Here is a 16,846-nt window from a genome sequence, read left to right as displayed (position 1 = left end):
TGGTACTCAGACAATCTGAGCACATGCTCAACGATGCTTTTCTCCCTTAGTTTGCAGGCTTAAGAAACTTGTCAGAGGTCTCATACCTCTTGACGTGGGCACTAGTCTGAAATCCCAATTTCAGTCTTCGGAACATCTCATATGTTCTGCGACGTTTCAAAAACGTTTTTGGTGCCACAATTCTAAACCGTTAGCATTACGCACTGAACTATCACGTAGTCATCAAAACGTGTATGTCAGATGTTTCGCAACATCTACAGACGACGCTGAGGTTCAGCACACCGAGCGGTGCATTAAGGACATAAGCCTTCTGTGCAGCAATGAGGACAATCCTCAGTTCACGGACCCAGTCCGCATAATTGCTACTATCAACTTTCAACTAAATTTTCTCTAGGAACATATCTTAAACAGTAGAACTAAAGCATAAGCTATGACATAATTTGCAAAGACCTTTTGACTATGTTCATGATAATTAAGTTCATCTGATTATTTAATGAACTCCCACTCAGATAGACATCCCTCTAGTCATCTAAGTGATACATGATCCGAGTCAAACTAGGCCGTGTCCGATCATCACGTGAGACGGACTAGTCATCATCGGTGAACATCTCCATGTTGATCGTATCTACTATACGACTCATGTTCGACCTTTCGATCTCTTGTGTTCCGAGGCCATGTCTGTACATGCTAGGCTCGTCAAGTCAACCTAAGTGTTTCGCATGTGTTCCGAGGCCATGTCTGTACATGCTAGGCTCGTCAACACCCGTTGTATGCGAACGTTAGAATCTATCACACCCGATCATCACGTGGTGCTTCGAAACAACGAACCTTCGCAACGGTGCACAGTTAGGGGGAACACGTCTCTTGAAATTTTAGTGAGGGATCATCTTATTTATGCTACCGTCGTTCTAAGCAAATAAGATGTAAACATGATAAACATCACATGCAAATCATAAAGTGACGTGATATGGCCAATATCATCTTGCGCCTTAGATCTCCATCTTCGAGGCGCGGCATGATCACCTTCGTCACCGGCATGACACCATGATCTCCATCATCATGATCTCCATCATCGTGTCTTCATGAAGTTGTCTCGCCAACTATTACTTCTACTACTATGGCTAACGGTTAGCAATAAAGTAAAGTAATTACATGGCGTTTTCATTGACACGCAGGTCATACAATAAATTAAGACAACTCCTATGGCTCCTGCCGATTGTCATACTCATCGACATGCAAGTCGTGATTCCTATTACAAGAACATGATCAATCTCATACATCACATATATAATTCATCACATCCTTTTGGCCATATCACATCACATAGCATACCCTGCAAAAACAAGTTAGACGTCCTCTAATTGTTGTTGCATGTTTTACGTGGCTGCTATGGGTTTCTAGCAAGAACGTTTCTTACCTACGCAAAAGCCACAACGTGATATGCCAATTTCTATTTACCCTTCATAAGGACCCTTTTCATCGAATCCGATCCGACTAAAGTGGGAGAGACAAACACCCGCTAGCCACCTTATGCAACTAGTGCATGTCAGTCGGTGGAACCTGTCTCACGTAAGTGTACGTGTAAGGTCGGTCCGGGCCGCTTCATCCCACGATGCCGCCAAATCAAGATAAGACTAGTAACGGCAAGTAAATTGACAAAATCGACGCCCACAACTACTTTGTGTTCTACTCGTGCATAGAAACTACGCATAGGCCTAGCTCATGATGCCACTGTTGGGTAACGTAGCAACAATTCAAAATTTTCTCCGCATCACCAAGATTAATCTATGGAGTCATCTAGCAACGAGAGAGAGGAGTGCATCTACATACCCTTGTAGATCGCGAGCGGAAGCGTTGCAAGAACGCGGATGAAGGAGTCGTACTCGTAGCGATTCAGATCGCGGTTGATTCCGATCTAAGCACCGAAGAACGGTGCCTCCGCGTTCAACACACGTGCAGCCCGGTGACGTCTCCCACGCCTTGATTCAGCAAGGAGAGAGGGAGAGGTTGGGGAAGACTCCGTCCAGCAGCAGCACGACGGCGTGGTGGTGATGGAGGAGCGTGGCAATCCTGCAGGGTTTCGCCAAGCACCGTGAGAGAGGAGGAGGACATGGAAGAGGGGGAGGGCTGCGCCAGAACTTGGGTTGCAGCTGCCCTCCCAACCCCCACATATATATGGGCAAGGGAGAGGGGGGCCGGCCCCCTCAGATCCAATCTAAGGAGGGGGCGGCGGCCAGGGGGTTGCCTTGCCCCCCAAGGCAAGGGGGGCGCCCCCCTTAGGGTTCCCCCAAACCCCCAGGCGCATGGGCCCTGGGAGGGAAGGCGCCCAGTGAAGGAAATATGCCCTAGAGGCAATAATAAAGTATTATATATTTCCTTATATCATGATAAATGTTTATTATTCATGCTAGAATTGTATTAACCGGAAACATAATACATGTGTGAATACATAGACAAACAGAGTGTCACTAGTGTGCCTCTACTTGACTAGCTCGTTAATCAAAGATGGTTATGTTTCCTAGCCATAGACATGAGTTGTCATTTGATTAACGGGATCACCTCATTAGGAGAATGACGTGATTGACTTGACCCATTCCGTTAGCTTAGCACCCGATCGTTTAGTATGTTGCTATTGCTTTCTTCATGACTTATACATGTTCCTATGACTATGAGATTATGCAACTCCCGTTTACCGGAGGAACACTTTGTGTGCTACCAAACGTCACAACGTAAATGGGTGATTATAAAGGTGCTCTACAGGTGTCTCCAAAGGTACTTGTTGGGTTGGCGTATTTCGATATTAGGATTTGTCACTCCGATTGTCGGAGAGGTATCTCTGGGCCCACTCGGTAATGCACATCACTATAAGCCTTGCAAGCATTGTGACTAATGAGTTAGTTGCGGGATGATGTATTACGGAACGAGTAAAGAGACTTGCCGGTAACGAGATTGAACTAGGTATCGAGATACCGACGATCGAATCTCGGGCAAGTAACATACCGATGACAAAGGGAACAACGTATGTTGTTATGCGGTCTGACCGATAAAGATCTTCGTAGAATATGTGGGAGCCAATATGGGCATCCAGGTCCCGCTATTGGTTATTGACCGGAGAGGTGTCTCGGTCATGTCTACATAGTTCTCGAACCCGTAGGGTCCGCACGCTTAACGTTACGATGACAGTTTTATTGAGTTTTGATGTACCGAAGGAGTTCGGAGTCCCGGATGAGATCGGGGATATGACGAGGAGTCTCGAAATGGCCGAGACGTAAAAATCGATATATTGGACGACTATATTCGGACTTCGGAAAGGTTCCGAGTGATTCGGGTATTTTTCGGAGTACCGGAGAGTTACGGGAATTCGCATTGGGCCTTAATGGGCCATACGGGAAAGGAGAGAAAGGCCTCAAAAGGTGGCCGCGCCCCTCCCCATGATGTGGTCCGAATTGGACTAGGGAAGGGGGGCGCCCCCTTCCTTCTTTCTCCTTCTCCCTTCCCTTCTCCTATTCCCACAAGGAAAGGAGGAGTCCTACTCCCGGTGGGAGTAGGACTCCCCCTTCTGGCGCGCCTCTCCTCCCTAGGCCGGCGGCCTCCCCCTTGCTCCTTTATATACGGGGGCAGGGGGGCACCCCATGGACACACTTCATATACGATATTTTAGCCGTGTGCGGTGCCCCCTCCACCATATTACACCTCGATAATACCGTTGCGGAGCTTAGGCGAAACCCTGCGTCGGTGGAACATCAACATCGTCACCACGCCGTCGTGCTGACGAAACTCTCCCTCAACACTCGGCTGGATCGGAGTTCGAGGGACGTCATCGAGCTGAACGTGTGTAGAACTCGGAGGTGTCGTGCGTTCGGTACTTGATCGGTCGGATCGTGAAGACGTACGACTACATCAACCGCGTTGTGATAACGCTTCCGCTGTCGGTCTACGAGGGTACGTGGACAACACTCTCCCTTCTCGTTGCTATGCATCACCATGATCGTGCGTGTGCGTAGGAATTTTTTTGAAATTACTACGTTCCCCAACACCCAGCCCACTAAGGGGCTGGTCCCTCTCCACATACAGCCCATAGGGCCCTCCGGGGCTGGTGGCCCCTCCCGGTGGACCCCCGGAACCCTCCGGTGGTCCCGGTACATTACCGGTGACGCCCGAAACTCTTCCGGTGGCCAAAACGGGACTTCCCATATATAAATCTTTACCTCCGGACCATTCCGGAACTTCTCGTGACGTCCGGAATCTCATCCGGGACAACGAACAACATTCGGTATCCACGTATATCTATTCCCTATAACCATAGCGTCATCAAACCTTAAGTGTGTAGACCCTACGGGTTCGGGAACCATGCAGACATGACCGAGACGTTCTCCGGTCAATAACCAACAGCGGGATCTGGATACCCATGTTGGCTCCCACATGTTCCACGATGATCTCATCGGATGAACCACGATGTCGGGGATTCAATCAATCCCGTATACAATTCCCTTTGTCTACCGGTATAGTACTTGCCCGAGATTCGATCGTCGGTATCCCGATACCTTGTTCAATCTCGTTACCGGCAAGTCTCTTTACTCGTTCCGTAACACATCATCCCGTGATCAACTCCTTGGTCACATTGTGCACATTATGATGATGTCCTACCGAGTGGGCCCAGAGATACCTCTCCGTTTACACGGAGTGACAAATCCCAGTCTCGATTCGTGCCAACCCAACAGACACTTTTGGAGATACCTGTAGTGCACCTTTATGGCCACCCAGTTACGTTGTGACGTTTGGTACACCCAAAGCATTCCTACGGTATCCGGGAGTTGCACAATCTCATGGTCTAAGGAAATGATACTTGACATTAGAAAAGCTCTTAGCAAACGAACTACACGATCTTGTGCTAGGCTTAGGATTGGGTCTTGTCCATCACATCATTCTCCTAATGATGTGATCCCGTTATCAACGACATCCAATGTCCATGGTCAGGAAACCGTAACCATCTATTGATCAACGAGCTAGTCAACTAGAGGCTTACTAGGGACATGGTGTTGTCTATGTATCCACACATGTATCTGAGTTTCCTATCAATACAATTCTAGCATGGATAATAAACGATTATCATGAACAAAGAAATATAATAATAACCAATTTATTATTGCCTCTAGGGCATATTTCCAACAGTCTCCCACTTGCACTAGAGTCAATAATCTAGTTCACATCACCATGCGATTAACACTCACAGGTCACATCACCATGTGACCAACATCCAAAGATTTTACTAGACTCAACAATCTAGTTCACATCACTATGTGATTAACACTCAATGAGTTCTGGTTTGATCATGTTATGCTTGCGAGAGAGGTTATTAGTCAACGGGTCTGAACCTTTCAGATCCGTGTGTGCTTTACGAATATCTATGTCATCTTGTGGATGCTACCACGCGCTACTTGGAGCCATTTCAAATAACTGCTCTACTATACGAATCCGGTTTACTACTCAGAGTCATCTGGATTAGTGTCAAAGTTCGCATCGACGTAACCTTTTACGACGAACTCCTTTTCACCTCCATAATTGAGAAAATTCCTTAGTCCACTAGATACTAAGGATAAGTTCGACTGCTGTCATGTGATCCATTTCCGGATCACTATTGTACCCCTTGACCAACTCATGGCAAGGCACACTTCATGTGCGGTACACAGCATAGCATACTGTAGAGCCTACGTCTAAAGCATAGGGGACGACCTTTGTCCTTTCTCTCTCTTCTGCTGTGGTCAGGTCTTGAGTCTTACTCAATACTCACACCTTGTAACACAGCCAAGAACTCCTTCTTTGCTGATCTATTTTGAACTCTTTCAAAAACATGTCAAGGTGTGCGTTCTTTGAAAGTATCATCAGGCGTCTTGATCTATCTCTATAGATCTTGATGCCCAATTTGTAAGCAGCTTTATCCAGGTCTTCCTTTGAAAAACTCCTTTCAAACAACCCTTTATGCTTTCCAGAAATTTTACATCATTTCGGATCAACAATATGTCATTCACATATACTTATCAGAAATGTTGTAGCGCTCCCACTCACTTTATTGTAAATACAAGTTTCTAACAAACTTTGTATAAACCCAAAAACTTTGATCACTCCATCAAAACGGAGTGACAAATCCCAGTCTCGATTCGTGCCAACCCAACAGACTTTCGGAGATACCTGTAGTGCACCTTTATGGCCACCCAGTTACGTTGTGACGTTTGGTACACCCAAAGCATTCCTACGGTATCCGGGAGTTGCACAATCTCATGGTCTAAGGAAATGATACTTGACATTATAAAAGCTCTTAGCAAACGAACTACACGATCTTGTGCTAGGCTTAGGATTGGGTCTTGTCCATCACATCATTCTCCTAATGATGTGATCCCGTTATCAACGACATCCAATGTCCATGGTCAGGAAACCGTAACCATCTATTGATCAACGAGCTAGTCAACTAGAGGCTTACTAGGGACATGGTGTTGTCTATGTATCCACACATGTATCTGAGTTTCCTATCAATACAATTCTAGCATGGATAATAAACGATTATCATGAACAAAGAAATATAATAATAACCAATTTATTATTGCCTCTAGGGCATATTTCCAACAGGGGGTATCTGCGGGCCTCCCTCGGACTCGACATCCCAGTGGGGGGGGGGGGGTTGGCTTAGAGCCTCCCCTAGTCGAAAGGGCAATGAGAAGGAAGGGTCTTTTGGCCCGGCTATGAGCAGTAACAACAGTTGGGGGAGCGGCAAAACCGGCGACAGCGACCGGGGCCGCCAGAAAAAGGGGAAACAAGATGTGCCAGTAAAACGGAATTTGGCTGAGGAACTGTCCAGATCGACGGATACCCGCACCAGCGGAGGATCCACGTCGGGGAGGGGTGAAGTTACTAGTTCCTCAAAGGACTGGACCCGTTGGGAAGGGAACAGGGAGTTTGACCTGAGAGCGGGCCTTGAGCAAAAATAATAAAATGATCTGAGAAATAAGTTAAAGGAGCGGCAACAGTTTATCTATGGGGGTAGCTCAAGGGACGCTGGAAGTGAGAGGAAGAACTCAAGTAGGGAGCACAACAAGGAGTTGCATGGAGTGGATGGTATCAGCCGATCGGGGCAGGGAGAAGATCAGGGTAGAACAAGAATGAATGGTCACTATATTAGAAAACCAAGGCAGGAATACAGAGAGGTGCAACATGACATGAATCAGCCAAGGTATGAGCATGGTGGACACAAGAGGAGACCGAAGCAATACTGGGTGGCAAAGGATGACCCTGATAGACAGATTTCACAGGAGGGTTTTATCCGTGATACAAGGCAGAAAACCACCACTGTGTTTGATCGTATTTCCGAGTCACAAGACAGATCGGCGGACCCTACGAGGTAGGGCCGCCGGACGCCATGATTCTCTTGGCCTGGAACTGTTGAGGATTGGGGTTGGACTCGACAGTTGGCGAATTAAGAGACCTGATACGGTCCTACAACCCGGAGGTGGTTTTTCTTTGTGAAACGAAGAAATCGGCGAGAGCAATGGAGCGGCTTAAGTGGAGTTTGGGCTTTAATAGTGGTGTAGCAGTAGACTGTCAAGGGAGGAGTGGTGGTCTGGCTCTATGGTGGAGGGATCATCTTCAGGTCACGGTGCGGCCGTGGAGCCAGTATTTTATCGATGCAGAGGTCGTGAGCGAGGGGAAAACCTGTAGGATCACTGGATTCTATGGGGAACCTCGGACGGAACTACGCAAAAAATCATGGGATGCTATCAGATATCTTCGAGCTCAAGATGATCTGCCGTGGATTTGTTTGGGAGACTACAATGAAGCAATGTTTCTTTCTGATCAAATAGGTGGTAACCCAAGACCCTTCATGCAGATGGAAGACTTTCGCGACTATCTAGCTGATTGTGGGCTGGCAGACTTGGGGTTCTCGGGCTATCAGTTCACTTGGGATAACAAACGGGATTGTGCGGACAATATCCAGGTCCGACTAGATCGAGCTACGTGCACTGATTCTTTCCTCCAGATGTTCCCCGAGACATCAGTCGAGCACGTCATGACAGAGGAGTCTGATCACCAAGCTCTTGTGGTCCAGGCGTCAGAGACGGCTCCGCGCGAGAATGGGCCAAGGAATAGAGATTTTAGGTTTGAGGAAGCTTGGACTAGACATGATACCTATCAAGCGATGTTTGAAGAGGCGTGGGCTGCTGCGGGAACTCGGGAGCAGGGTCTTGCTGCTGCATGGCAAAGATTCAGAGGCACGGCGGGTGCAATGCAGAGGTGGGCGCGGGAAGTATTTGGGTCCATTAGGAGGACGATTACGAAGTTAAAAAGCCAGTTGGGTGATGCCAAAGTGAGAGCATTAACGACTGGATGCTCATAGGAGGTTCGGGACATTGAAGCTCAGCTCAAGGAAATTTATACTCGTGAGGAAATTATGTACAAACAGAGGTCAAGGGTGGACTGGTTAAGCGCAGGTGATCAGAACACAAAATATTTTCAGAGTCGTGCTACGCATAGGAAAAGAAAAAACACGATCAAGGCTCTTCGGAGAGAGGACGGAACTAAATGCACAGTCGACGAACAGATGAGAGAGATGGCAGCGAACTTTTATGAAGGGTTGTTCACGTCGGAGGGTTCGTCAGGTGCCAATGTTTTATTACAGAACATGGAGCAAATTGTTTCTCCGGAGATGAACGCTGCGCTTACTGCTCCTATTACTGATAATGAGATACATGATGCTCTGTTTCAAATGGGGCCAACGAAGGCGCCCGGTCCAGACGGACTACCGGCACTCTTCTACCAGCGGCACTGGCTGTAGGTCGGAGATGATGTTTGCCGAGCGGTCAAGGATTTCTTGGGAGGTGTGGCTGCTCCTGAGGATTTTAATGACACCGTCATAGTCATGATTCCGAAGACCAACTCACCGGAGTTGTTGTCTTAGTTCAGACCGATTAGCTTGTGCAACGTGCTATATAAAATTGCAACTAAAGTTTTGGCAAACAGGTTGAAAGGCATCCTCCCCATTCTTATCTCGGAGGAGCAAAGCGCGTTTGTACCGAGGCATCTTATTACAGATAATGTCCTTGTTGCTTACGAGTGTGTGCATGCGATACGGACAAGAAAATGAAAGAAACCGTTGTGCGCAGTTAAACTGGACATGATGAAGGCGTACGATAGAATTGAATGGGTGTTTTTGCAGCAGATGCTAGAGCAGTATGGTTTTGCACCACAATGGATTTTCATGATCATGAGGTGCGTCACAACAGCAAATTTTTCTGTCAAATTGAATGGTACTTGTTCTAGGAGGTTTTCGCCCTCTCGGGGGCTCCGACAGGGTGACCCCCTCTCTCCCTATCTTTTCCTTTTTTTGTGTGGAGGGTTTCTCGGCGATGCTAAAGAAGGCACAAGAAGAAGGGAAGATCAAAGGGGTGACTTTTGGGAGCACTGGCCCCCATGTGACCCACCTCCTGTTTGCGGACGACAGTATTGTTTTTTTGGAGGGGACGAGAGAGAATATGGAGGCCGTAAAGGAGATTCTTAACAGCTATGAAGCGGCTTCGGGGCAACATGTGAACTTGCAGAAATCCTCAATATTTTTTGGGAAGGGGTGCCGGGATGACACAAAGGTAGTGCTGAAGAGTGCACTTGGAGTTGACTCTGAAGCTCTTAGTGAACGATATCTGGGTTTGCCAACACTGGTTGGCCGATCTAAGGAGGGCACCTTCAAGTATGTAACGGAAAGTTCAAAGTCGAAGGTGAGTGGCTACAAGGGCCAGGGTTTATCAAAAGCGGCGAGGGAGGTTTTGGTGAAATACGGACTCCAAGCTGTTCCTACCTTCACCATGAGTTGTTTTCAGCTCACTAAGAAAACGTGCCGGAACCTGACGTCGATCTCTTCGAAATTCTGGTGGGGTGAATCGAATGGTGAAAGGAAAGTTCATTGGATATCTTGGCAAAAAATGTGTGCTGCTAAGAGAGTTGGAGGGCTTGGTTTCCGGGATCCAGAGGTTTTCAACCAAGCATTGCTAGCGAAGCAGGCGTGGAGGGTTCTCCAGGAACCAAATTCACTATGCGCAAGGGTGCTCAAAGCTCGCTATTTCAAGGAGCAGTCGATCATGACAGCCACATGCCCTTCCAACGCCTCTTATACTTTTCGTAGTGTGTTGCATGGAAGAGATCTTTTAGGAGAGGGAACTATTTGGCGCATAGGAGATGGATCAAAGGTGAATATACACCACGACAACTGGATCCCGCGAAACGGGAGTTTGAAGCCACTGGGCCAGACTTTTCTGCCGGGGGTCACGAAAGTTGCAGACTTGTTAACTCCTGATGGCCGGTCATGGGATGCAGCGAAAGTTGATGCAATGTTCAGTCCGAGTGATGCGGTGGATATTAAACAAATCACCATTGGAGGGCCGGAGGAACAGGATTTTTTGGCGTGGAACTTCACTAAGAATGGGTGTTTTACAGTTAAATCAGCTTACCATCTGAGGAGGGTGCTGGGAAGATCGAGGACCGGACAGCCGGAATCCTCTAATACGGTTAGTGCTCACAAGGGTTTCATGGCTTTGTGGGATACTTGTGCACCGTCCAAAGCTAAGATACACATGTGGCGCTTAATCAGAAATGGGCTGGCTGTGGGGTATGAGCTACATAGACGTCGGATCAAACCGGGTGTTTTTTGTGTTGCATGCGGGCGAGAAGAGACCATCTATCACCGCTTTTGGGCATGTCAACATTCAGTAAGGTTCTGGCAGCTTCTTCACTCAGAGAAGGGAGTTGCGGTGGCGATCCCACCGTGCTCAACGGACTCCCAGAGTGCTTTGGCCCGGTGGCTCCTCGACTGGTTCGCTGGGGCGTCTGACAAAGAGCGAGAGGCGATGGTGCAAGTAACGTATGACCTGTGGTTGGCCCGGAATGAGGCAAGGGATGGCAAGCCGATTGCCCCTGCACATGAAATAATGAACGCTGTGTCTGCTCACATGAAAGAGTGGAGGGAAGTCCCACCAAGGAAGACCGGCGTGCCTCCTCAACAGCAAGTGCAGCGCTGGGAACCCCCTGATGAGGGGTGGGTAAAAGTAAACTCCGACGGTACTGTATCAAAATATGGAGAGAAAGGTGGCAGAGGTGCAGTCCATAGAGACCACAATGGGGCTTTTCTTGCAGCTACTTGTCATTTCTTCCCAAACATTGTGGATCCGGAAGCTACAGAGGTTTTGGCATGCAGGCGTGCTTTGCAACTGGCTGTAGATGTTAATGCTCCAAGGGTTCACTTGGAACTCGATGCTCAGGTGGTGGTGAACATGTTGCAAAGTTCAGATAGGAATCTATCTGCAAATGGTCTATGTATTGAGGAGGTTAAAGCTCTTCTTCGGTCTTTCGTCGAGTACAAGATTTCTTGGGTTCGTCGTTCTGCTAATATTGACGCGCATAAATTAGCTAGGGTTGGTGTTTTTTCTCGAATACGCACGAGTGTGCGTACTATATTATATAGAAGGAATCGGGGTAAAGAGCCCGTCCACGTTAGCGTTACAGATTACATATATACACTGCACACTAACTCTACTTCCACCCTCCACCTAGTCTGAAAGACTATGTACTCTCCGCTGCCCACTCCTCCATCTCTGCAAAGAAGGCGCCCATGTCTCCTCGTAGTATGCCCGCCTTCTTCCATACACGACCCTCTCTTACGACTGCATGGATAATCCTGTTCTTTGAAGGTGTAGCTCCGTTGAAGACAATCGAGTTGCGGTGCTTCCATATTTGCCATAGCCCTAGGAAGATGATTGTATTTGCATCCCTCCCGGCCTCTCCTTTTCCTCTCTTGTCTTGGCACCATGCACCGAGGCTTTCATTCACAGTAGGTATCCATTCCCCCAGATTGGGGGTTCCCCCAGATTTTCTTCTTCCTGTAATCGCGGATGACATTCCGGCGTTTGAAGTTTAAATAAATGCGGCAATATTTACCCTCAAAAAAATATTGCCAGCGCTCTTGGTGACCTCACATGACTCAAGGGTGACTCTCACGGCGACGATGCCGTAAGCACCGACCGTGCTGCTGCCCTACGACGCGCCGCGAAACGTCTTTGTGCGCGTTGGCCCTGCCAAGCACTGGTCTTGTGGCAAGCGTCCGTGATCGACATGGATGGGTCTCCGACACATGCGGCGTCGGTGCTGATGGAGAGCAAGGTGAAGGCTGCTAGCGACAAGGCGAGGGTGCACATGATGGGCGTGTTCTTCATGTTTATTCGATCGTTGATTTGATCAAACCTATGCGTGTTTTGCAACATGTGTATCGAAAGGAAATTGCTTGATTGCCAAAAACACAAGAAAAACTTTCCCTGCCAAGTACTGGCTAGACTGAAAATATATTGTAAATGTAGTATATATGGAGAAATTAATGTGTATCATTATAAAGCAACCTGTACTTGAGATATGTTGCATTTACAGTAGAACCCAATGAACCCCTAAAATCAATGTGCATTATTAGTTTGAACATCGGAAGTTTCAAAAGGTATTTAACTTTGGCGGGTGTTAGGCGTCAACCGGCTGATCTTTGCAAAAAGATCAGCCGCCTAAACAGCCATCCGATTGTCCGCCCAGGATTTGATTAGAGCCGTCTGATCCTTCCTTCACTAATACAGAGTATTAGACACGCTTCCTCTGAAAACCGTCGATGATGCAGAGCAACGCAGCACCTCCGCCGTGGCACCTTCGCCTGCGACCTCCCCCGGCACCGGAGCCGCCGGCAAGCGCTCCAAGGCAACACCGAGTGCCACCTCCCGAAGCTTCATTGCAGCCCCGGCAGCGCTCCAATGCAGCACAGAGGACATGCGTGCGCGGCACCTCCGGCGAAGCTTCATTGCAGCTCCGGCGACGCTCCAGTGCAGCTGCGGCAGCGCTCCAGTGCAGCACAGAGGACATGCATGCGCGGCACCTCCGGCGAAGCTTCATTGCAGCTCCGGCGATGCTCCGGCGGCTCGGCAATGCTACAACACAACACCGGCGATGCTTCGTTGCAGCGCCAGCGAGCAGTGTCCAGGCCTCTGATGAAGCGCTCCATTGCAGCGCCGGAGCGCCAGCGAGCAGTAGTGAGACCGCCGGTGAGCGCTCCATTGCAGCTCCATGACCGCCGGTGAGAGCTCCACTGCAGCGTAGGCAAGCGCTCCATTGCAGCGCCTGTGAGCAGTTGTGAGACCGCTGGGAGAGCTCCATTGTAGCGCCGGCGAGCGCTCCATTGCAGCGCCGACGGACGCCCGACGAGGCTCCATTGCAGCTCCATGGCCAGCACCGCGCAGCGAGGCAAAGTTCCATAACAGCGGCGACGCCCCCGCCGAAGCTCCATTACAACTCCCTCGCTCGTCGCATCATCCGCCGTGCTGGTTTGTGGTGCTAGTGTGTGCTGCAGGCGATGCGCTGAAGGGAGGAAGAAGAACAGAGGAAAAGAAAACGAGCGGCTCAGGCGTATGGAGAAGAGATAAGGGAGAGGAAGGGTTAGCTGCGAGCAGGCCCACAAGGACACGTGTCACACGAAAGACGCGGTTTACGCGAAACAGAAATCATCCGCCTGAAACGAAGCGTTTTCCTTTAACTTTTCCTTAATGCAGTGGTCCGAAGCTTGTCGTTCGTTCGCGACGGCGAAGACAATCTTCTCCCGAACGGCACTCCACGCAAACCGAGCACAGCGCACACATGCCCGTAGCCGGGCTATTCCGTTTAGCTATGTTAACGGATGTGGGTAAGCGGTCCCGAAACAATTGCCATAGAAAGACTTTGATCTTAAGCGGAACGCGTGGGTTTTTTCACTTCAACAAGCACAGGATAAATTTCACGGCTAGTCTTCTGCTCGAAATTTCATGCACATGCATTAGGTCGTGGGCTCGTACCACTACTAAAAAGGGCACTATGTGACGCTAATCTTTTTTTCAGGAAAGCTATGTGCGGCTAAATGCGTCAAATAGTCTACCTTTCGCGTAGGCAGCGAGTGACTGGTTCGGCCCATGAAAGATGCACAGGGCACGTTGGTTTTTCTAGGGTTTTTTCTTTACTGGTTTTTGGGTTTCTTCGCAGGTTTTTTCTTTTTTTGTTATTTTTCAAATTATGTTTCCGTTTTTGAAAAAAGTGTGAAGTTCCAAATATATGTTAATAAATTCAAATTTTGTATAAGAAAATTGTCTTTCCAATTTTTTTTGGAATTTCAAATAATATTCGTATTTTCAAGAAAATATTCATATTTTCAAAAAACGCAGAATTTCAAATGTTCTTCCCGTTTGTCCGGACAATTTTTTAAACTAGGAACAAACTTTCAAACTAGGAGCAATTTTCTGAAATTCCTAATAGTTTTGAAAAATAATTCCAATTTATAAAAATGCTATAATTTTTTAAAAATGTGAACAATGTTTTGAGAGCACAAACAGTTTTTTAAACTTCGAAAAACTGGAAGTGTTTGAACATTTTTTTTAAAAAATTTGAACAAATCTAGATAAAAAAACCTTTTGAGTAAAGAAAAAGAAAAATAGAAAATCAGTAAATAGAAAATTAAAAAGCTAGAAAAAACATGAAGACAAAAAAGATTAAAATAAATAGGGATCTCCCTTGGACATATATCCTACCTAATCGGCCCACCTGTGGTTCACTCGCTCTCTGTGCGAAAAGGCAGCAATTTGACGTAGAGAGTGGTGAATATGGTTTTACCTAGAAAACTGCTTATACGTGGGGTTAGATATGTGGCAGGCAGGCTTGGGGACCCACCACTAGTAAGATGGCCTGATATCAGTGGCGGGCGCAAAACCAAGCTTGCCACTCGAAATAAATTACTAGTGGCAGAAGTTGAGTTCCACCCGCCACAAGAATTCTGGGACCATGTTAGTCATGGGCAAAAATTATCAGTGGCGGGTTCTTTATGTATAACTAACACTGGAAGTTAGAACAGAAATGGCAGGCCCCCACTATCGGCACGCACTGGTAATATGGCTACTGATGAAGTACTTCGGTTTTCTACACACACAAAATAGTGTATTATTTTTCTATGACCATAGTATTGTATGAAAAATGATTTGAACTTTATAGGTTTCATTATTTGATGTATTCAAGAAAAGATAATATATTTTTTTAATTTAATATAATTCAAATTTAAACGGCGAGTAGAAGTTTCTAAAGATTGGAAGGAATATCCTAAATAAGATAGTTAGCATATATCAAGGGCTTATGAAACAAAAAGTTTGGTAGTTTCAAATATGTATATATAAAAATTGAACGGATTTGCTAAAACTCATTCAGCTATGTAACGACCGGAGGCACGGCTCATCTATTGTCCCGCTCGCCGCCTGTTATCTTTTTTTGTCGTGCACTTGTTTTTCTTTTTTGGCTAACGAAGCCCACTTGCGTTGGATATAAAGCCTGTGCCTTATCGCCCCTCTTTCATTTCTCTTCGTGTCTGTTGTCTCAAAAAAAAAATTCTCTTCGTGTCTTCTTGGTGGCGGCTGAGACTCAGGGAGAGCCTGCCACAGGAGATCGCCGACGTCAGCCTCTACCTGTGCGGGAGATCGGCGGCGGCATCATTTTTTGAAGTAAGAATTCGACCGTTCTGTTGGTCCTCCAATCTTTTTTGTTGGCGCCAATGAAATCAGTTTTTTTTTGTTTAGGAGTTTTTGTTGTTCTTGCAACCGACCGAGTCCGAACGCAATCGCAACTCAACACACCCAAGTGCAACTGCAGTACATATAATGTGACAACAACCGGGGGACGGGGTGAGAGGAGTTGTCAGCACCTACGGAATCGGATTCCTATTTTTGTTACGTATTTTTTTGTAGCTGCAACCATCGCACCCCGAGCGCAATCGCAACTCAACACAACCAAGCGCAACTGCAAGCCATATAATGTGACCGCAACAGGGCGTCGGGGCGGAGGTTTGTGGGCGTCGATGAAATCAGTTCCATCTTTTTGTTAGGGATTTTTTGTTGTAGTTGCAACCGCCCAACACGAGCGCAACTGTAACTCAGCAACCGCAGGACATATAAGGCGAATGCAACCGGGGTCGGGGCAGAGGGCATTTGTCGTCGCTGATGAAATTAGTTCCAATTTTTTTTGTTTTTTTTGTTTTAGTTACAACCGCCCCAACCAGAGCGCAATCACAACTCAGCACACCCAAGCGCAACCAGATGTCAGGGTGGAGGGTTTGTCGGCGCCAATGAAATTGGTTCCATTTTTGTTAGTTTTTTTTTGTTATAGTTGCAAGTGCCCATCCCGAGCACAATCGCATCTCAACACAACCAAGCCCAACCGCAAGACATATATAAGGCGACCGCAACTGGTGGGTCGGGGGAGGGCTGTCCGCGCCAATACAATAGGTTTCCATTTTTTGTTATTTTTTTTATTGTAGTTACAACCGGCCCAACCTAAGCGCAATTGCAACTCAGCACACGCAAGAGCAACCAGTGGTCGGGACGGAGGGATGTCGGCGCCAATGAAATCAGTTCCATTTTTTTGTTCACAATTACTTCCTTTGTAAATACAAGCAACTTTGGTTTCCTCGATGAAATACAAGCATCTGTGGGCCCCGCATGCCACATGCAACTTGACCATCTACTCGCAATTGGCTGGTGTTTACTCGATGCCACTTGCAACTCGAACGTGGATTCAGAATTTGTATGTTGTTTTTGTCTCGTAATTGCCCCAGTTGCAAGTCCACCATCAACTCGCAACTGCGAGGGACCGAATGCCCCAGTTGCAACTCAACCATCGACTTGCAACTCGGGGGGGGGGGTGTTTTACTCGATGCCAGTTGCAACTCGACCATCGACTCACAGCTGGTCTGTTTTTTTGTCTTTTCTTTTTTGCC

At 47.4% G+C, this 16,846-nt stretch overlaps 1 protein-coding gene across 1 annotated transcript; it reads right to left on the bottom strand.

Annotated features, from left to right (window-relative positions):
• Positions 1-12,407: 12,407 nt before the first annotated feature.
• Positions 12,408-13,250, bottom strand: LOC123166665 (uncharacterized; the record flags this gene model as incomplete). The annotated part of the gene is given in 1 exon segment (XM_044584467.1): positions 12,408-13,250. A coding segment is annotated over 1 exon segment (385 nt), but the record flags the coding sequence as incomplete, so codon positions are not given.
• Positions 13,251-16,846: the final 3,596 nt, after the last annotated feature.

The sequence above is a fragment of the Triticum aestivum genome, chromosome 7D, assembly GCF_018294505.1.
Source record: "Triticum aestivum cultivar Chinese Spring chromosome 7D, IWGSC CS RefSeq v2.1, whole genome shotgun sequence".
Classification (NCBI taxonomy): Eukaryota; Viridiplantae; Streptophyta; class Magnoliopsida; order Poales; family Poaceae; genus Triticum; species Triticum aestivum.
Note: the sequence above shows the minus strand (reverse complement) of the source record. Positions and strands in the feature narration are given on the sequence as shown.